Source organism: Vanessa cardui, chromosome 6, assembly GCF_905220365.1.
Source record: "Vanessa cardui chromosome 6, ilVanCard2.1, whole genome shotgun sequence".
Taxonomy (NCBI): domain Eukaryota; kingdom Metazoa; phylum Arthropoda; class Insecta; order Lepidoptera; family Nymphalidae; genus Vanessa; species Vanessa cardui.
Genome location: NC_061128.1, coordinates 5,276,452 through 5,299,405, shown reverse-complemented (window position 1 = coordinate 5,299,405; position 22,954 = coordinate 5,276,452). Strand labels below are relative to the sequence as shown.

Genomic DNA, 22,954 nt, shown 5'->3' with positions numbered 1-22,954 from the left:
AAACTAATATCTGTTCTTGGTTATCATCTCTAGACCTATTTGCCAGTGGAAAACACCTCCTCCAACCTTTTTCATTAATTCCTTTCTTGAGCCATTATGTTCCTTACTTCTGACACATGTCTGATGTTGTCATCCCTACTTTATTTCGGTTTACCTTTCTTCCTTTTTCTTTTTCTAGGGTATATGGCGGTAGTGTCACGGTGTTATTATGATAAGTAATGACATATTTTTTAATTACGAAAAATCATACATTGTAATCAAAGTACCATTTTTAATATACATTTAATTTGTAAACGTATTTTACAGTATTTCATTTTACCGTTAAATGTCTCATTGTCAGCACGTTAGGTGCTCATCGGTAAGTAGATTTGGGACAAATATAATAATCCTGACATGCATACATATAATCATCATTAAATCCGTGTTGTATTTTTAAACCATGTTCCCTTAAGAATTTTCGTAATCACTACTTTGTACTTTGTTTATGCTGTTTTTAAATATTTATTTACGTCAAGTTTTAAAGACGTAGGTACGAAAATGGAGAAGGATTGCCTAATACGTAAGTAGTTAAGTCAGAACTATAAATATAAACCATAAAACCTTATGCTGACGGGATGATACTTAAGACTTTTTTCTTTTAACAAGAGTTTTATTATAAATTTTACTCTACTTATTTATACGAATCACTATTTATTTATACTCATGCAGACAGTGGAAGGAAAACTCCTGAAATATTTTATCGTTCCTATGGTAACAAGTGATGCAGAGCGTCTTTTAACTGCTTATTTTTTATAATTCGTTATTTTTTATGTATCGTTCTTTGGTCAGAGCAAATCTACCTTAGGTTTTTTAATCTTTCATACTGACAACTACGAATAAATGTAGTAAAGATTAATATGATTGACAACAAAGGGAACCCTATTTCATTTATTTATTGATAAATAAGATTCAAGAAATGTAATTAATAAAATAGTAGATTATTAATTAAATAGTACAATTAATTAATAATATAGTAGTCGCCTAACTACCGCTACAGTTTATAATCATAGATTTAAAAATATTTGGGTCAGTAAGAAAAGATCGAAGGTAAAGCCTAGACGACGTTTCCGTAATGGCGTTAAAATAGAACGTTTTGTGATTTTACGATTGTGTTGTGGTTTGTTAGTTTGCTTGATTCTGTTGATATTTACAATCATTGTGGTAGTATGCTAAACGAGCATTCAATTAAATAATGTTTAGTTTCCGTGTTTTTAATTTTTTGCTTGCAAAATTATGTATATTCAATACAATATTGTAATGTTTTATTAAAGTAAAACAATTGAGTACTACACTACGTAACCTAGGACGACCTCAGGTACGGTGCTTAACGTGACTATTTGAGCTGGGTGCGAATGGCCGAAGAAAGATCACAGTGGCCACGCCCATATTTGTCTACTACTGGCAGTGGACACATATGGGCTGCTGCTGATGATGAGGATGAAATGAGTACCTGTATTATCCTATTTTTTAACAATATTTCAATGAGCAATAATGTTTGCATGTAAAATTATTATAAAAAATGAGTAGGCGCTTTATTATATTTAATCATTCTTAATTAAATTATTAGTGTCATGAGCGTCTTTTAATTGTTTGCGGTTTTATGTTGGATGTATCCTAGTCACACTATGCCACTCACATGGGAGAAAAGCTAAATTATTTTAAGAACAATATCACATAATATAAACAAGATTTTTGCTTATCTAATAGGTTTTAGCAGCGGCTATTTATAGATATCCGAGAGTACCAACAATCAGTACCGTTGTGGGATTTCTTAAGCAAGGTTGCCGATTCGCAAATTCAAACCTTTTGTAAAAAATACATTTAAAGAAAGCATATTATTCGATTCAAGATGTTATAGATGATATTAAATCGTGGCGCTAATCAAGGCTTGTATATGACGTATCCAATATTATATATGTGTATAATTGTACTAAACTAACATAACTTTGTATTTTATTTGTTCGAAAAGAGAAACTACTGAGTTTCTTGTCGGTTCTACTCGTAAAATCTACATTTCAACTTCATTCAATATAGCATTGGAAAATGACGATCCAAATGTTCTTAAATATATAATGATGTGTAAAAGCTTACATATAATGAAAAGCGCCTGCAGTATGTTTCATATACTCAAACACAAAATTACAGCAAATATTGTGTTTTTATTAAGATACTGATTTAGATTCTGATATAAGTAGACAAATACATATTTTTAAGTAACGTTATATTTGACAAGAAACTTTTCTTTCGAAAACACTTTTGAACCAGATTGTGCATTCTAACGAGAAAAATGTAGTACATATATTATAGAGGATTGTAAATAGTGTCGCCTTTATTTATCTCTTGATTGATCTGTTACTATATAACTATTAGTCAATTTATATTTAATTAATTTCATTTCCAAATTAGTCTATTTGTAATCGTGTCGTATTGGTTGAAATTTAAACTACGGGTATCTCGCAATATATTCATACATTTTTTTTTATTTTGTTCCTTCAGTAACGTTAAAGAATAAAGATATATAATATTTATTTTTTATATCAAATTTCAATTAATAAAAGGATAATTGAAAATAATATACAAATTTTAAATGTTGAAGTGCCAATAATGCAATGGTTTACAGTCCGTAAGTTTCAAAAGTCATAGTATCGATCCAACATTAACCAATTTAGATAAACCATTTAAGATAATAAGATTTTAGACAAGATTAAGTGGCTGCCGGATTCAGTATTTAAAATATTTTTTAAAAATAAATAGTATTTCCAATATACCAGACCAAGACGACAGAAGCGGTAAAATCATTTCCTTTTAGCATTTTTTATCTTAACAGCGCTTAACTTTGTGGTCAAAGGTTTGGATGCAACGTTGCGCTGTGAAAAAGGAATCAGATTCTGTCCCCACTTTCCACGTTATGTTCATAATTTATTATCATCATCATACAATTTTGCATATTTTTTTTCAGAATTACAAAAAATTACAAGACTTCTCGCTTTAAGGCCGGCAAAGTCGAAGGAAACACGTATATTATACCTCAAATTTTCACAAGACATAGTATATCTTCGACAGCTTGTCTTAATTAACTTTTTATTTTATGTTCTATAAATAGGGATAAGTTATATATTAAAAGTAATAAAGACAGTATCGCTTCGCTCTTTACTTATTAAGATTTAGTCATAAAAATGTGCTTTATATTATGAATGTCATTTTATAAATTTAGATTTTGTTTTTGAATGTAAGTACATTTAATTTATTCGATACTTCGTAGATTATTTTGCAATTTCCTTTAAATGAGAGAGTAACTACTGAGTTTCTAGCCGGTTGGTAGCTTTACATTCAATTCAATGATAAAATGATAATTTAAAACTAAAAAATATTTCAATTTTTTGATTTTATAGTCGAAGTTTTAATAAATATTTTCTTGCCATTATATACATATGTACCTAATTGTCGTGGATCTGTAATTGGAAATATATCAATATTTTTTATTAAGAAAAAAATCAATCAAATTAGAGGATACTAGTTCGTAATTTTACAGATGAGAGCATCTGCTTTATATCTAGGGGCAAAAATATATGATTTGTGTTATTAAAATAAAAGAGTAAATAATTTTTCGAAAAGTTTTATTTTCGCCGCAGTCTTATTTAAAACATTCGTTGTCGACTAAAGACTATCTATAAGTATAAAAGGTACACATAATATCACATGAAGGGGGCACTGAGCCAGTTATAATTAGTGGTACTCGGAGTGGACGGGCGCTGTGTTGTGGACGATTGCGTTGAAACTGAGGACAAAATTAAATAATTAAATATCACTTTACCTTTTAAGTATCATAAGTTTGTAAGATCACAGAAAATATTAAGTTGTAAACTTTATTGCATAATTATAGCAAATTAAAAGAACTATCGTGAACTTAAATCTAGAAAAGCAGACAGCTACATTTTTTACCAAAAAAATTTGCAACTAGGAAAAAATATTCCTAATCCTTGGAAATATATTTGACGCATCATAGAGCAATAAACGATACAATACGTTTCACTAACAGGCAAACTTGCGTCGCGTCGCTTAGTCATTTTGAAAGTGCCATATTAGTTAGATCATGTGTTATGATTATGATTTCATTTTTATTTCATAATTATAATCTTAAATATAAAATCTAAAATGGAATTTCGTTTAACATTCAATCTTAGTGGTAACTAAAATAGTAAAATTGTTCATAATTAATCTGGTTACTTTAGGTTCAGCAATATAAATAAGTTTTTCTTATTAATTATGAATTAAATATTGATCTTTACCCGTTATGGTCATCAGCGGTGTAGGTGACCTTACGGAAAGAGCCGTCAGGTTGGAGAAGGGAGTATTCGCCCTTTACGATGTCTCCATCACGAACTTCGTGCTGTTCCTTGTGGTCACCGGTGTGGGGGTCCGACACGGAGTAGGAGTAGTCATATTTGGGGTGAGCCTGAAAAAACAGTTTTTATTAATAACTATCTGATACAATTATTAATAATAGCGATATTATTAGCCATAAACTTTCATCTTATCTTCGTAAATTGTATGCCTGCATCAAAAATACGAGATATGGTACAAATGTATATGCTATGTATCATCGATCGAATATTAAAATTCCAAAAATAGAATCACATAAATCATAAACGGAATTCATTTCCGCGCTAACATCAATCAACTGGATTTTAATCAACCAATGATCATATTAACAGTGATCAAAATACTTCAATTTATAGCTCGGTTTGCGCAATTGAATTTGGGTCAGTCGTAACAATCCACATCTGCTATTAAGTCAAGCGTGAGAGTACGAGTTAGTTTATGCAAACAGCGGGCTATTTCGAGCATGCATCATGACAGTCATTATGTCCCCTAGACGGTGAGTTTCACAACATCCTGGGAAATGTGCTTATCGGCCCTTCAGTCACGACTGGGATGCGGTTATGTAACAGCACTTTGGCGAGTAATAACCCACGGCGTTCTATGACAATGTTAGTGAGATCCGATACAGCGATATCACTTTAATGCTTTTCTATCCACGACCTACTTGGAAACAACTGGATAGAATATTCGACTAAGTGGCATTTTATTGCGATTGATCAATTTTGACAATTATTTTCGGCTTTACTGTTTTTGAAGTTTTTTACACAGCGACTTAGATTTATGAAAAAATGTATCAAAACTGGTTTTCATTCGCTCGAATAACCGCGAAATATTGAACGAAGTGATATGCATGATACGCGAAGCGAAGAATCGACTGGATATTAAGGTGCCGTAACATATTATTATTAGGAGAAAAACTTAGCACGCTTCTAATTATTTTTCGAAGCAAGTTTGCGTGATTACGTTACTTTAATACGTTAGGGACCTATTTAGCGTGAATAGTAATGATGTAATATAATGGTAATCGGATTGTTCGTTGATACCGTATCCCGGAAACGATTGGAAAGGCTGCAGGTAACACTTGCATATTATGCAAGATATCAATTAGTAAGATACTATTGTATTACGCCATAGCCTATGGGATTAACGGGTGCTCTACTTACTTATTAGGAACTATTTGTTTATGCATAACTATTTAATTGCGAGGTAATTCTAGCATTCGTAAGATGTTACGAAATGACTAACGTTTGCGATACAAATTAAAATATGACCAGCTGAAATTAAGATTGTTCTAGATGTTTCTTTCAAGTTTATAATGGATTGGTGATGACATATTTTCTTATACACACAGATCATTGTCAAGTGTATACGAAGAATAATCTGTGGTCTAGTTATCTAATGATCGCGTCCTCGGCAACATTGTTTGCGATTGTTGTGTCGCAATATAATATACAAATTACAAGAAGATTACATTGTTGGTGTAATTTTGCAAGAAAACAAATCTGTTGGGCGTGAGCTTTCAGACGTAAGTGGGTTTTGACGACTTATGATTGATGGAATTGTCATCGAAGTTCATAAGCTTATACATTTTAAAATTCGAATAGTCCAATTTTGGTTAATCTATGTACTCAATATAAAGTATTGTTATAACTAAAAAAAGAAAATTGACATTTATATCTTTTCTTTAGTGTTTTAGGTTTTTTAAGCCTTCGGATATTCATTAATGGGAATTCTACTAAATCTTACGTGATAGTCGACATGTTCATCATGGCCCTCGTAGTGGGAAAGCTGGGCAACCGGAGCGTAAGCAACGGCTTCGTGGCCATAGCTCTCACCGCCGTAACCGTGCAACACACCAGCGGCTGCTACCGCCACGATGGAAAGGATGACTGCGGCCTAAAAGAAAATTACAATTTTTATAATAATTACATACCTATATTTTGGCGTACCTACGAAAATCAAATTCAGAAAATTTGAAAATGGAATACTAGATTAATGTAAAAAATTAAATAGTACAATAGAGAGTATTTACAGCGAATAATTTACTCCATAAGGGCTTAGTTATAGAATATTATATTTAAAACTAATTTAACATAATTAAATTTAATATTAAATATAAAAAAAAGCTTTAAATCATTTATTATAATTTAAAAAGTATCTTTTTAGTGAATATGGTGCAAATATTGTTAAGCAATTTCAACGACAAGCTTTAGGCGAATTCAAAGTCTATATTTGTAATTTAGGTGATGTTAAGTCAGATCCTTTCACTAAATATCGGGACAAAACATGGTCACTTACTTTAGCGATCATTTTGCTTTGAATGAGGTTTGCTTCGTCTCACCAACCACACACGACTGATACAAACCACTGGAACCACCGACTTTTATATTAGTTTTACCAGTGAGATGCGAAGCAGTTCGCAGCGTCTACGCAAGAATACGGTAGTTTGATAATAATATAGCAATTACGTAAAATTATGTTGTATTTCGCAGTTCAAGGTAAACAAAACATGACGATCTTTTGACAATCATTGGTCTTAGAAAAATGTACCGATTACGATGAAGAAGGATTGCATTCGGGTGAAAAAATTACGGCTCTATGAATGAATGTTTCTTTCATCATTGTAAACATACTTTAATATTTTATATCAGTTTGTTTATTAATGTTAAACTTTTAATATATATAAGCAATTAGATTTTTGTAAACGTTGTTAAATTATATAACTAGATGCAAATGTAAGAAGCAAGAAAGTAAATTTTTAGTTTAAATTCTCATTTGTAAAATAATTTATATCGCTTGTGTTAATCAATGCATACTTCGAAGCTTTCCTTTTAAATTTCTTGGATGCCAGAGCACGTTTTCAATATACATCTTTGTTGTTCATTATTACCTAATATGGAACATTTAAAGCATCTAAAACAGGCACATCTTAAATGATCTACGTCACGTTTCAAAGCTGTTTTCTCCGGCATGCATGTCGGACAAGCGCATATATTCTTGCAAGTAATAAACTTTTATTGACGTTAAATGGTGATAAATATGATATCATACGAACATACAGATACGACCAAGCTAATATAAGATTACGTATAAACTCTCCAAAAATATATCGCCTTTTTAATTATTTTGTATAAAAATGTACGAGTCACCGTGAAAGGCGGAGTTTTCTTAGGAATTGGACTGAATTCTTTAAATAAAATTAATTGTTATAATAGCTAGCACATACTTATTAAAATTAGAGTGAAAGTTGAGTATTTTTGCGTTTACAGTAAAAGCTAAATTAAGTTGTCGTTTGCGTATTGACAAATATATCATAATAAACGTACTATTGTTTGGTTAGAAATAAATGAAGTTTATTTGTCTCAGTTACTGGCACATTACACTCAGTGTAATATATGTATTTCTGGTACATATATTCTTTCATTTACATTCATTCATATATTTATCTAATAGGAAAAAATGTATAAAACAAAAATTGTTTTCCCTAACATAATATGCGATGATTTGAAATAACGAAATATACCGATAGTTTAAATTGATTATATATCTAAAATAATTGGGGGCATAATTAGTGAGCAATCAGGTCTTGAGAATTTTAATTATATCGATGTGCATAGTTAGGATATAAAAAAAGAAAAACAGATAAACGATAAACAATATTGCTAAAACAATAACTTTCAGGAACATACAAAAAAAAACAAGACAAAATGATAAAAAAGGCAGATTTGTTTCTATAACAATCACAGTTTTCTGACAAATAAAGACATCATAGAATATAATGAAACAATTAATAATAAGAAAATTAATACTACCAATAGGTATGAATAAGTTTTTATTGCGAATGATTTACTATTGACGGAAGAATAATGGGTATACAAGCATTTACCGGCCCAAGACTACCTAATGATGAAACTATAAAATGCAAAGTAACGATTTGTTTTGTTTTGTCGATGGTACAATTTCGAAATAATCCGCAGTATCTACTGGTTCATGGGTACGATAAATGACCCGGTCATTATTGTTAGACGAATCTAGAACTAGGAAATACGATATTGAGTTTAAACTAGTCTATTGAAAGAAACAAGGATATTTCAATTCGATATTGATATGTATTGCATCGAAATCCAATCTCGACACTCGAAACGTAATTAGGAAATTCCTCTTAAGGCCACGTGTAATTAATCCGTGTGTTTGTACATACTTATTCATTTCAACAGTAATGAGTTACTGTTTCATATCGAAATTATGTTTAATTTCATTTAAAGAGCCGAGATGGGCCAGTGGTTAGAATGCGTGCATCTTAACCAATGATCGTGGGTTCCCAGGCAGGTACCACTGAATATTCTTGTGCTTAATTTGTGTTTATTGTTCTCATCACATTTCATTGCTCGATGGTAAAGGAAGACATCGTGAGCAACCTGCATTTGTCTAATTTCAAAGAAATTCTGCCATATGTGTATTCTACCAAGCCGCATTGTAACAGCCTGGTGGAATATGTTCCGTACCTTCTCCCTAAAGGAAGAGGAATCTTTAACCCAGCAGTGGGAAATTTATAGACTGTTGTTGTTGTTATTTAAGTATCTACTTAGAATGTTATCTTCGACAAATACATTACTGACATTTCTGCTTGAAATAGTACATTCGTTTCAGATACTTAAACAAATGTGCAAAAACACATACAAAAACGATCTAGAAATACATGCGTTTGACCTTAGTACTTAGGCTTTGTATTAGGACAATTGCACTCATGTTAATCAAGGCCGCTGTCATTATATTGTCTTTTAGGTTACTTACGAAACAGCGCTCTAATTCTCGACAAGATGCGTGCTATTCACATAAAAAAAGCGACAATTATGTATATTCGTGAATGCGTTTTGGTCTGGTTAGTGAAGTGATTGCTCATTAATTGTTTTCGTAAAGGTTCGTTGTACCGATCGCAGTAATGTTATTAGTTTTGTTATTAAAGGTAAAAATTATTGCTTTTATATTACATATGACATTCAATGTAAGAAAAAATTGTCAAGGACTAACTTAAATATGAGAATGATTTAAATATCGATGTCTTATTAAAATTATGTTATATTTATATATCAAGAAATTAATTTACTTTTTTCATAAATTTGATTCGAATTCGCAATAATCTATACTTCTAGATATATAAAGTTTCTTTGTCTGTCATAATGCCAGGATATTAGGGGGTGAACTATGTTTGTTCATCTGATAATGTTAGGATGTGAACTATGTTTGTTCATTGGATAATGTTAGGGGGTGAACTATGTTTGTTCATCTGATAATGTTGGGGGGTGAACTATATTTGTTCATCTGATAATGTTAGGAGGTGAACTATGTTTGTTCATCTGATAATGTTAGGAGGTGAACTATGTTTGTTCATTGGATAATGTTAGGGGGTGAACTATGTTTGTTCATCTGATAATGTTAGGAGGTGAACTATGTTTGTTCATTGGATAATGTTAGGGGGTGAACTATGTTTGTTCATCTGATAATGTTAGGGGGTGAACAATGTTTGTTCATCGGATAATGTTAGGGGGTGAACTATGTTTGTTCATCTGATAATGTTAGGGGGTGAACAATGTTTGTTCATCGGATAATGTTAGGGGATGAACTAGGTTTGTTCATCTGATAATATTAGGAGGTGAACTATGTTTGTTCATCAGATAATGTTAGGGGGTGAACTATGTTTCATAATTTGGTGAAATTTTCTAAGAAACAAACTTGAACTTCAAGGAAGGAATTAGACTATTTTACCTAACATGTATCAACCCTCTAAAATGCAAGCAAAGCCGCGGGCGACAACTACTATAGTATAATTAATATGAATTACTTTACGTTTGTCTTTTTAAGTAGTATAAACCTGTTTATAAAGGGATTAATGTATACTTTGAGTAATATAAGTCAATAATTCGTTTTTCAAGCAATAGACGAAAAGGTCTTGCTCCTTGTATTAAAACACGGTTCGCTAAGCAATCATGAAGTTATCGGTGTATTATAAATATGACACTTAAATTGTAACATACTTACGCGTGAATAAGCTATTAATTCGTTATGCCATATCTTATTACTGATACGAAAAATAAATCGAATCATTAAAATATCTGCGTGAGGAGAATTGTTTTAAGGCTTGGTGTACATGACGCTGCTCTCATAACCGGATCGCATCTATCGTCTATAATAATGATTTAAAACAGTGCTCGGGCAATGAGTAGCACTTCTTTTATACTATGATTTTATATACGTTGATACCATAGCAATTATTCACAATTGGGAATTTAGGTTATATATTTCGTTTTTCGGTATGTCAAAACGAGATATACTCCAAAATTTCATACGTTTCATACGTACACAGATAATCATTTATTGCTTATAAAAACCGTCTTGTCACTTACGTTTGTAATATTACACTGTGGTCTATGGTTTAAAAATCAATGTTCAATTTTGGGTTCAAAGCACCAGCACGCCGTCGGCATGGCTGCGGGGCGATTATTAAAGTATACACATATTCGGCATTTGCGGTTATTGCTTTTTTTTCAAATTTTTTTTGACCATGCGTGGAATATTGACCGTTCGAATGTAATACAATTATTAATTGAAGTAGTTAATTCATTTGTAATATTTTGACAAGACGTTAAGAACAAAATTTATAAAATAACGAAAATAGATTTTGATGCAACTTCCGGGTGAAAAAAATTGATGGATATCAAAATAATTAAGAGCACTGAAGGGAATTAAATAAATATACAATTTCATAAATAAAATCAACAATTGCAGTCTTTAGGCGCCTCCTTAGAGGTCGAACCTAGTCTTGGGACGTCGTAGAAGTCAGGTGGGAATAGAATAAGTCACGTGCGACCTATTCTTAAACGAGGTGCATTCTCGGTATCCCGTAAATTGTAAAAATATGATTATCCCAGGCTAGATTTTTTTTGTATATTTTTTACAGGTTCATTTGTGTATGACATCAAACTGATAGACACGAGTAACGAGTTATAGTGACTCATTTTAAAATTAACTTTTTCCTCTCAAAACGACTGTTCTTATTGTCTTGTATTTCCTTTCACAGAAAAAGGCTAATGACAATATTTCAAATATATTTAATTCGAATATAATGTAAGAAATATTTCATTCCGATTACTACATTCATATAATGTAATCTTTGTAACGTATCATAATTATTATTATAATTTCCTTTTATTAATTAATATTATAACGGGATATTAACAAAGTGAAATAAATCAAAGCAAATCCTTGAACATAATCTACACAAACCCTACAAGATCGTGTAACAAACATGATAGGATATTTTGACCACTTTAATTTGAGTATTATTCTCGCTTTTAAACAACAGTTTTCGCTCAATATTTTTGCGTATTTTAAGGAGTCAGGTGATATGTTATTCCTTGTCTCTACCTCACACTATACGTATGTAAATTGAACGATGTGTTGTATAGTTGAGACTTTTAAAGTTAACAAACGTAGAAACTTACTTTCGCGTCCTGCCGTGATGCCGTTATCTACCTAAATTCATATATGAGCTATGAGAACAAATAACGCGGTAAATATGTTAATCTATGTAACTTATCGATCATAAGACCATAAAATTATTTCAATAACTAATAAAGATATAAAAAAATCGGGTATATGTATCAAGATAAAGATTTTTTTTCTTATTAATATGCCATCAAGGGTGAAAATCGATTCGATTGATCACTTAAGTTAGCTTCATTATTTTTATACCAAGGCAGCATCTATAATATGTTTTAGGATTAATCCAATTTTAAAATGCCGATGATGAAATATTAAGACCTCGTTGCAGTTTTTATTACTTAACTTTACACATTACTAAATTGAAAACGCAATGTTTCCAAAAATGAAGTGTTTCTTATTTTATAATACTTGTATTTAATTTGTATTACTACTCAACTACGTCGAAGTTTATTTGTACGTTTCTAAGAACTAGAACATTTGCCAGAATGTTACGACAGACATTATAAGTGTAAAAAAGTTAATTATTAAAAGTTTGCTGCTCGTCACGATTTTGTCTGGGACTACCGGGTCCAATTTAAGAGTCCAGAGACCAAATCAAACACACACAAAAAAATCATCGCAGCGGTCCATCCGTTTAAAAATTCCGTTACGAACTCACATACAGAAGATTTATATATATAACTGGCTTCCAGTCCCAGCTTTACATGGGTACACTAAGGGTCTATATATACTATAAAATAAATCAAGTTTGAAGAGATACATAAAACGAAGCGTTCTGTCTTTTAGCGGCTATAAGATTCGCTGTATTTCTCTACTATAATGTATACCTTAAAATCTTCCTCTTGAATTAATCGGTTTATTGATGAACTATATTAAAATCTATCGCATAGCTTACAAGATCTAATCCTACAAATGTCGAGAAGCCACTTTATTTAAAACTTTGTAGAGAAGATGTATTTAATTCGCACACCTATTTCGTGTGCGAATAACATATTTATTCAAAGTTATGCAAATTAATAATAAAAATGATTATATAATACGTTATAATTTCAAAAATTTCAAATTGTAATAAAATGTTATTTTTCTAGTAAAAGGTGTTAATTACCTTTTATGATATTTTAGTGTTGTATTGTTTGTGTGGATCTTTGTTTCAGTTGCATAAAGATATCTGTACATGCATGGTGAGATAGAGGTCTAAAACAATAGGGGATTAATGTTTCATCATTTGATTTAGGTATTCTTACATGCTAGATAGTAAGTGATGTAACCTCATAAATTTGAGACAACCATTAGACGAGATTACTTCGTCGATTAAATCTTTCGATTTAATCTCCTTTTGGCATTTTATCATTACTACCTATACATAAGATTGTAATGTGATAGTTTCGATCGAATTTAATTGTAAATTATGTGTCTAAAATAGAAAATTAGATGAACGACTAAATAATGCTTTGCTTGCTGAAATCATTAAGAATCCATCTGCCGAACTGAAACTAGATTTATTTTAAGCATATTTATAAAATAACGTTTTAAACGAGCCAACTTGGAGATGATTAATGAGTAACGATTTCAACTAGTATGTAATAATGACATGGTAGTTATATTTCATTTGTTTTACCTCGAAACTGAGCTTCGGTCAGATTTGATAATTTAATAGAATATTATATACAAATAAATAAACTTATAAAGATACAATATATGATCTATATTATATAAATTATATTATTTATGGTAACGATAAATTTATTAATAATAGGACAGAACTGTTTAATAAAGGTTCAATATAAAATATTCACAGGCACGGACGCAAAAGTTTGCAGAGAGAGAAAAAAAAGAAACATTCAATATAAATAATGATTTATTTCTATTAGGAGTTACAGTATAGGAAATAACGTAGAACTTAATGGTGGGCTAGGTAAGGAGTCGCGTGGATCACGGGAGTAGCGTGAACCAATGGAGCGGCATGGACAATGGGAGCATGGACGACGGGAGCAGCATGGACCACAGGGGCGGCGTGAACAACGGGCGCGGCGTGGACCACGGAGCCTGCGTGCTCAGCTTGAGTTTGAGCAGCATGGGCCGATGGAGCGGAGTTGTGCACAACAGCGTTGAAGCTGAAATTTTTAAAACGTTATTTAACACACTTTTACCTTATACTCATACATTTTTGTTTTATTCATCTTATTAAGAAATACGCTTTTGGTACAATTGAAATACTTATTTTATTTCGAATGCAATGATTTTATCGAATTCATTGACCGAAACAACATTTGTTTAAAGATAAATTACGTTGTCCTAGGAGCACGGGTTGTTAGTCTCGCTAGCTTTGCCGATCTTTGCGAACATGAGTTTCCTTACGCAATGCCAACCACTCGCGGCACTCGAAGCAAGTTCATACATGTGGTAATGGAATACATTCGTGTTCCATATCAAAGATCGCGTGTATGTTGCTGTTTTTGATTTTAATTTGTATATTCACTCAGGAACGAGTCGTAGAATTTACCACGTGCATATTCAATAGATTACGTTCAGTGTTACACAATATTCAAGTACTAATAATTTGCATCCTTGCTAATATCAATCTTTCATTGCTTTAATGAATTTAAATTATTCTTACCCATTGTGGGCATCAGCGGTATATTCGACGGTTCTCACGGCACCATCGGGCTGGACCAGAGAGTATTCTCCTTTTACAACATCTCCTTCGCGGCTCTCGTGCTGAGATTTGTGATCACCAGTGTGTGGGTCTTCGACGGAGTAGGAGAATTCGTAGTGAGCTGGTGCCTGTATAATAAATTGAAATTAATAAAATGCCAGTCAAAAATAACAAAAGGAAAGAAAAGTTGCATCATTGATACATTAAAAGAATTAATTATATAAATATTTTGCGTTCCAAAAACGCTACATGTTTAAAAATAATTGCAACATTATAATAATCGTAATTATTTTTTGGTCATTAAACAATTACGCTTTGATATATGTTTTATTTTCTCCGACAAACGGATATTAATAACAGTCAAATCATGACAAATAGTAGATACTGTTATTACAAAACTATAGTCTTGTAATAATGTAAGAACATTGCTCAATAAACATTTAATTGACTCGTATTAACTGAACATATTATAATTAGATTGATAAAGTTAGCCTTTCACTTTCATTGTTATAAAAAATTGGTCCATATTATAACTATATAGATTCAAATATAAACAATAAAAGTAGCTGGTGTCCAGTCGAAAAAAATTAACCCGATTATATACAACTTTATGTTACAACATTCATCCTTTATCCGCAAGATGCCTAAAGTGTCCCACTTAAATATAAATCAAGTGGTTTAAATTTATGGATATGCCTTTATCTAATAGTTAGGTTGGAAATAAACAGTGAAACTTCCCGATTTAGTTGGAAAGTTGTTATTCTTGTTACTCAGATTCAGATTAATTTGTTTATGGTTTGGTACTCACGTGGTCCTCGATCTGTTCTGCATGGGCTAGAGCAATGGGTGCTGAGTGGGACACAGCGGCTACATGTTGGACAACGGGGGCGGAGTGGAGGAGGGGAGCAGCGTGGTGTACAACTGGGGCAGCATGGGTCAAGACAGGAGTGGCGTGAGAAACAATGGGAGCGTAGTGCGTAGCTCCGTTAGTGGGCTGGTCGTGGCGGACGATGCTTTGAGATGAGACGGCATGGCCGTGTCCTTCCTCGATGACGCCCGCATGGCAGACTGCCACAAGAATGCTGACTGCAATGATCTATATAAGGAAATTTATACATAATTAGACATAGTGAAAATAACTCTGTTTATTTGTCTGGCGCTCTTCATCGAAGTTGATGATCAGTGAATCGAATTTGTTGAAATTTGGTATGAAGCAGACTCGAGCTCCAAGAAAGGACATAGGCTACTTTTTTTTGCCTAACAACTTGACAATCGAACCCCTAAAAAGGGAGCAAAGCCGCGGGTGACAAATAGTTAGACTTATAACTTGAATTTGATTAATTTTATTGAATATTATTTAATTTATTATATGTAAATCTTACTTTGAAGTACATGTTGATGCTGTATTGATTGACTGGACTTATGTGATAAGGACGTAGGTCGGGACGTAGTTTTTATACTGGCTGGAAGCCGTGTCACCGAATACCAAAACCGGCCCAACATACGACACCACGAACTGTTACCTTTTTATTACGTCACTTTGACAGATCTCGACCTCAAGGTTACAATGAGCCCTTTCAACTTTCCTGTTTAATGAATTAATCGATTCTTCTGTAAAGGCGATATTAATATTCAAGATAAATTGCTTTTTCGTTTAATTTTAATTGCAAGATCTTTATTTTTTTTTCTTTTAAAGATAAAAATAAATTTAGGTTTTAGTTTAAGTGTGAATATCTGATTAGCGTTATAGTATCAATGATAATTAGAATTTTCACACAATTAGTATCCATCTGTAAATTTATTGGTTGCGTTCGGCTGACCGCATTTGAGAAGATTATAAATACTTCACCAAAGCTACTCTTTGTTTAGTTACTTTATAGCATATTTGTTTATAATATTGAGATTACTAGCGATGTGGGATGTACTGACTTATTGCCAGGACTGGTACTAAGAGTACTTTCTAGCTTAAAAAAATAAAATATGCCAATAGATGGTAAGAGATTCTATTCATTATTTACACTGCTCATAAGGCACAAAATAGACTGCACCTGGAAACAGGTTGTTATAATAATAATAATAATAACTCTTTATTGTACACACACACTAAAAAATAAATTTACATTCAATAACACAATATATGAAAAAAGAATAAATGTACAACAGGCGGTCTTATCGCTTAAAAGCGATTTCTTCCAGACAACCAGCGTGGAGGAGTTAATGTGAAAAAGGTTGTTATGATTGCCCTTTGAACTTATCTATGACTGACCCTTGAAATCTTACAATCTCTTATTTTTTTTATAGACTGTAATGACAATATAGTGAGTTTATGGACTATTTTGCACTACTCTACTGGGTCTACTTCAAGTACAACTACTATCTGGATCGACTTCAAGTGCAAGCTTGTGCCATTCAAATTTTCAAGCAGTTAAAGAATAATTGGCTGAAACACATCGGTATCGGTAAGCTTGTCTAGGTAATTCTACCGCCAAACAACAGTACTCAGTATTGTCGTGTTCCGGTTCGAAGTGTGAGTGAGTCCGTGTAACTAAAAAGGCCAATGAACATAACATATTAGTTCGGTTGTTTACAGCACATTGTATATTGGTTGTTACCAGATACCATCATTTGACCCATTTTCTTGTCTGTCTCGCTTTACCATAAAACGATACATATTACTTTTATAGATATATGCTTATAAGTTGACGAAATATTATTTAATAATTTACATTAAAATAATTTTTTACTAAACTAAGTAATGTATGCAAGTATGTAAATCATTTATCAAGATCTACATCTTTGTATTTAAGTTTTTTGAGTATATATAAATCATAAATTAGTCTTTATCAAATATTGTATATTATAATTTTACAAGCAAGGATACATATATTACAAAAAAGAAGTAATATATCATATTAAATATTATTTATTGGCTAGTATGAACACGGCCGAGGCATGCGATCCGGTAAGAAAGTAGCGCTCTGGGTTGCACTGAGTGCTCTACTAAACCGTTGTGTAATTCATTAGGCTTTGGGTACAATGGTTGAAAGTATTATTATTTAGTATCGTCAATATGTTACTTGTGCACAAACTTTAAAATAAATGCTAACGATTGTTACAAAAATATTTCAATAAGCATTTAGTGACTGATATTTATTTATTATAAGTCAAATCAAATCAGATTTGACTGATAATATAAAATATGAACTAAAAAATATTTTTTTCGTGAATTCGCTTACAAATTCCATATATGAATATTTCTCTTATATTTTTGTTAATTTTAAAACTCGATGTAAAATTCATAGATAGATGGAAACATTAGTAGATATATTAAATATTTTATTTTGACTGTTTATGTATGTTGCTTGGTGTGATTCATTGTGTCTTCGGTGCAAGTAATAATGACCGTACTGCATACTTCCTTTCTGGCTTCTTAACCGTTTATGAATAAATACGTGCGCAGACGCAAGACAAAATATTACAACAATAATAAAATTACAAATATATAACCAAGAAAAAATATAATTTATGTCAATTTCATACAACGTTAAAAAGGGTTTTCTTTACAGTTATTATTTAAATTTGTTACTAAATTTAAATATGATTAATTTTTTGTAGTATTTACAAAATGTAATTTTTAATAAAAATAAAGCAAATGGTTGTATGTACCACAAAATACGTACTATTATTAAATTATTATTTAATATCTTAATAAATATGTATGTTCTTTACTGTAGTCACTTTGTTTCGCTATGTTCTAGCCTATGTCTTTTTTTAGAGTTCAAGTTTGCTCCATACTAAATTTCATCAAATTTGGTTCAGCGGTTTGGTCGTGAAAGAGCGACATACAGGCAAACTTACACATTTATAATATTAATAATATAGACTGAAAACAATTACATCTATCTGACTAATACGTGGTTAATTTTATTCGTATACTAATTAATTGCTTCGTTGTTCTGGATTCTGAGTTTAATTCCTGAGTCCAATTTGAGAATTATCGGGTTTTATAAATGCTATTTTTCATGGTGAGCAATTCGGTTTTAGAAGAGGTCGCTCGACAACTGATGCGGGGATTGCGCTTCTCAAACATATTTACGATGCTTGGGAGAAATCACAGAACGCTATTGGAGTATTCTGTGATTTATCTAAAGCATTCGATTGTGTAGAACACGAAACGCTTCTTTATAAGCTCAAATATTACGGTGTTAAGGGTAAAGCTCTTGATCTCATTGCTTCATATTTAAGTCAAAGAATCCAGCAAGTTTTCATTAATGGAATAAAGTCTTCTGGATCTACGTTAAAAATGGGAGTTCCACAAGGTTTAATTTTGGGTCCCTTTCTATTCCTAGTATATATAAATGATCTTCCTTTCTATGTTAAGGGTATTTGTGATATAGTGTTGTTTGCTGACGATACCTCGCTGATTTTTAAGGTTGACAGGAAAAAAGTGACTATGACGATGTGAACGGTGCATTACCGCAGATACACAATTGGTTTACAGTAAATAATTTAGTTTTGAATGCTCAAAAAACAAAATGTGTAGTTTTTACCCTACCCAATGTTAGCAAGCAAAATTATAATATATCTTTAAATGGTGACCGTCTTGAAGTAGCTGATACTATGGTGTTTTTAGGAATAGAATTGGATTCCAAACTTTAGTGGACTTCTCATTTATCATCCCTAACAGGAAGACTCAGCTCCGCAACATACGCGGTTAGAAAAGTTAGACAACTAACTGATATTGATACCGCTCATTTAGTTTATTTTGGTTATTTTCACAGTATTATGTCATATGGCTTTGGGGTAACGCTATAGATATTGAATCTGTCTTTATTTTACAAAAGAGAGCAATCCGGTTTATTTATAATCTTGGAGCTAGAGACTCTCTTCGGGATGTTTTTAACAAAGTGGGAATACTCACTGTTGCGTCGCAATATATTTACAACAATATTATGTATATTCACAGTAACATTGATCACTTTGATAAATTCAGTGATAATCATTGTATGTGCACTTGGAGTAAGGATAAGCTTATAACGTCAAGTTTCCAACTCCGCAAAGTCAATAAATCCTTCTTGGGGCAAGATATCCGTTTCTATAATAAAATTCGTTCAAATCGTTTGTAAAAAATACATTGATGGAAAAAGAATGAAGAAAGAAATAGAAAATATTATTCGATACAAGATTTTATAGATGATAAAAAAGCGTGGAGTTAATAACTGTTGACTTCCAAGCAGGATATATTAATTTAAATAATTATAATCAATTAACAGGGCCTTGTATTTTTTAAATGTTAAAAAAGAGTAACTAATGAGTTTCTTGCCGGTTCTTCTCGGTAGAATCTACTTTCCGAACCGGTGGTAGCTTCACTTAATTGTAAAATGACGATTCAAAAGTGCTTGTAAAGCCTACTTGAATAAAGTTTATTTTGATTTTGATTTTTGATTTTTTTGATAGAGAGAATATAATTATTAGCACAAAAATTTCTCAAGAATATTATCGCACACGCGAATAAGGGTAAAATGAATGTGATTCTAAATATTATGATTATTTTGCAATCCAAAGTATTCTAGCAACACAAAGGTCATCACAAGATGAGCTTCACTAAAGAATGAGTATCCTATCTTTTAAAATTGTTTTGTACCGTTACCCCAAGCAAATGTGTTTTCAAATTTTTTATAAGCTTTAAGCTTTACATTATTGGTATTGTGTCTGCGTTGTCCCACAATATCGGTGAGCTTTTTCGCGAAGGTCAACAGTAAAACACGATATTGGTAAATCGACCAATTTAACGAAACCTTCGGCATCGTTTATTTTTTACGTCGATTTTTATCTTACGTCGTATATCATGTCACTGCAACGAAATTTCGCGGAGATTTACAAAGCGACTACTCTGATATAATTGGGTATAACTGCGGCATAATTTCATTCGCGTTCGCTAACATTTTCACAATGGTCGTATTTTATGTTTCACATTTACTAAAAGTATTTAATCTAAGACGGTTAGTATATTGACATTAAAATTATTATGTCACACGTTTTGATTCTTTATAAATATAAAGTTGAAGTTATTATAAGTTGCACGCAAATATGGTTTCTTAAATCACAGATGTAACATTAGATTAAACGTTTTTTAAATGAATAATCTATTATTTAAAGTTTAAATTTGTAATTTATTTCTATGTTAAACTTAAATATACTAGGGTATAGAAATTCTATTATATACTTATATATCTTAAACTAAAATAAAGCTCTAGCTGATACTCTAAGAATCACAATGAAAAATGTCAATATGTTTTCTAAGTGAATTTCGTATATGAGTGAAGAATGTCCCAGTTTTCTACATGATTTGGGCAATGAAATAAAAATATAGACTTAAAATAGATGAATATAATAAGCAACCCATTGAAATATTCAAATGGAATATATATTTATCTCTTTCCAGTAATATTTTTGGATGGCAGGGCTTTGTCCAAAGCTGTCTTAGTAGAGCCACCTATCATACTCGTATATTCTATCGTTAATCTAACCTACCTGAACAGGCTTGCATAAGGCCTGATCATAAAGTAAAGGTAGTTAATGCAGTGTTTTCATACTAGACGAAGGTTTCCTTCAAATTTTAAGACTATAATTATTTTAGTTTAAGCTACGTGTTGATCGACACTTATACAAGACCCTTATAAAAACCTAGTAAATTAAGAAATTTGGTCGAAATGAGAGAGATATTTACAGATAAGTCCCCTGTAGTACGAGATGTAGCAATTGAATTATTTTGAATGTACACTGTGATCAGTTATAGCGATCAGCAAGACATTAAATTTAGAAATTAATGTTTTGAATTAATAAACAATAATAAACACAATAAAGCTATAAACGTATTGTAACTTGTATAAATACAATGTCACTAATACGAGATCTTTCATATACAGCCTTAAAAGGAAATAATTCAATTTGATTGAATAAAGTGTGAAATTCTTTTTTTTTTATTTTACGCTACATCCACGGGCTCACAGTTGCTCGTGCCTTTTTTTAAAATTTAATTTAATATTTTTGTGACAATTTCTGGCGGACAGAGATTTACAGTAGTTACTATTCTAACATTATCAGCTTATTAATTACTGTAGATCGAAAAGCAGCGAAGATCTCCTCTGCCTCTTTTTATTGTAATCTTAACGTGGACGTTTTTTATCGCGGTTTGAGAGTAAGACCGTCGTGTACCGTGACGGCTAATGGGACAAAACTCCCGTGAATGAAGTGCGCCTGTCACCGCTCGCCTTAATGTGTGTCAAGTATATGATTACTTGCTATGTGGTATTTTAATAATAAGAAAAGTATATTTATTTCGTTAACGTGAAAGAAACTCTATTTTTATATAAATTTAACTCTATATTTATATGTAGGGGTTTATAAATATATTTCTTAATATATTTCTTACTTAGGGGTTTATAAATATATTACCATGAGTACAAACTAATTATACAAAAAATTACAGGAAGACGTATTCAAACAATGGACGTAATCGACACAATTTTAAACTTTAACTTTGATTACAATATTGATATTAAAAAATAATAATAAATTATAACCCATATTGGAACAGCGTGGTGGAATATGCTCCAAATCTTCTCCTTAAAGAGAGAGGAGGGCTTAGCCCAGAATGGAAATATTAAAGACTATTGTAGATTTTCTGCAATTAAAAAATAGGTAACGTTTGATATGATGTCGGTTTGTATCCAAGTAATAATGAAATTTAAGTATCTAACAATGTTATTTTATTTAAATTATTATGTGTTAAATGAGACATAAATTAATAGACTCAAGTCACACAAGAGGACAATGACGTTCAATTACTTATTAATAATTATAAGCTAAGCTAAATAAAGATTTAAATATACAAAATAGTTTTAAGAATAATACAAAAAAATATAAATAATTTAATGTTGTCTTAAATTTTCGCGATTATTACACATTTAAATAAAACTAATTATAACGGATGAAACGCGTATATTAATTATTTTTAAACATCCCGACGTTTCGAGCACTTTGCAGTGTTCGTGGTCACGGGTAGACAGTCTACCCGTGACCATTCTATTTATCCTGTAAATTGTTATCTTGAAAATAGATCTAACGGATATATCTCCAACTTTCGATATACCACATCTCCGGGCATGTTAAAAATTATTTCACTTATTATCATCAAAAATTGTAATTGATATATCGCTCCAATCATGTCAAATTTCAAGATCCACTAGTGTAGTAATATGGCGGAGTAAAGCCAAAAGCAAAGAATTTGCTAAGCAACGTGATAGTCATAGGCTGTTACTTTACTTTTATTGAAATATTACATAAAACATTCACTCCATTCGCCATATT

General features: G+C 31.4%; 2 protein-coding genes across 2 annotated transcripts; both read right to left on the bottom strand.

The window, feature by feature from the left end:
* Nucleotides 1-3,639: 3,639 nt before the first annotated feature.
* Nucleotides 3,640-6,838, bottom strand: LOC124530635 (cuticle protein 19-like). The gene is made up of 4 exons (XM_047104871.1): nt 6,721-6,838; nt 6,169-6,318; nt 4,329-4,495; nt 3,640-3,817 (listed from the first exon to the last, which is right to left on the bottom strand). The coding sequence occupies exons 1-4, from the start codon at nt 6,730-6,732 to the stop codon at nt 3,766-3,768; spliced, it is 381 nt and encodes a 126-aa protein (XP_046960827.1). The 5' UTR covers nt 6,733-6,838; the 3' UTR covers nt 3,640-3,765.
* Nucleotides 6,839-13,784: 6,946 nt separating this feature from the next.
* Nucleotides 13,785-16,075, bottom strand: LOC124530613 (cuticle protein 19-like). The gene is made up of 4 exons (XM_047104850.1): nt 15,964-16,075; nt 15,390-15,677; nt 14,543-14,709; nt 13,785-14,039 (listed from the first exon to the last, which is right to left on the bottom strand). The coding sequence occupies exons 1-4, from the start codon at nt 15,973-15,975 to the stop codon at nt 13,826-13,828; spliced, it is 681 nt and encodes a 226-aa protein (XP_046960806.1). The 5' UTR covers nt 15,976-16,075; the 3' UTR covers nt 13,785-13,825.
* Between the last annotated feature and the right edge of the window lie 6,879 nt (nt 16,076-22,954).

Bases quoted from the DNA above. Each gene is read 5' to 3' on its own strand.
- LOC124530635 (XM_047104871.1), bottom strand. The intron at 4,496-6,168 runs GTAAGATTTAGT...CTGTTTTTTCAG, and splicing joins ATGAACATGTCGACTATCAC to GCTCACCCCAAATATGACTA. The intron at 3,818-4,328 runs GTAAAGATCAAT...TTTTGTCCTCAG, and splicing joins ACCGCTGATGACCATAACGG to TTTCAACGCAATCGTCCACA.
- LOC124530613 (XM_047104850.1), bottom strand. The intron at 14,710-15,389 runs GTGAGTACCAAA...TTTATTATACAG, and splicing joins CAGAACAGATCGAGGACCAC to GCACCAGCTCACTACGAATT. The intron at 14,040-14,542 runs GTAAGAATAATT...TAAAAATTTCAG, and splicing joins ACCGCTGATGCCCACAATGG to CTTCAACGCTGTTGTGCACA.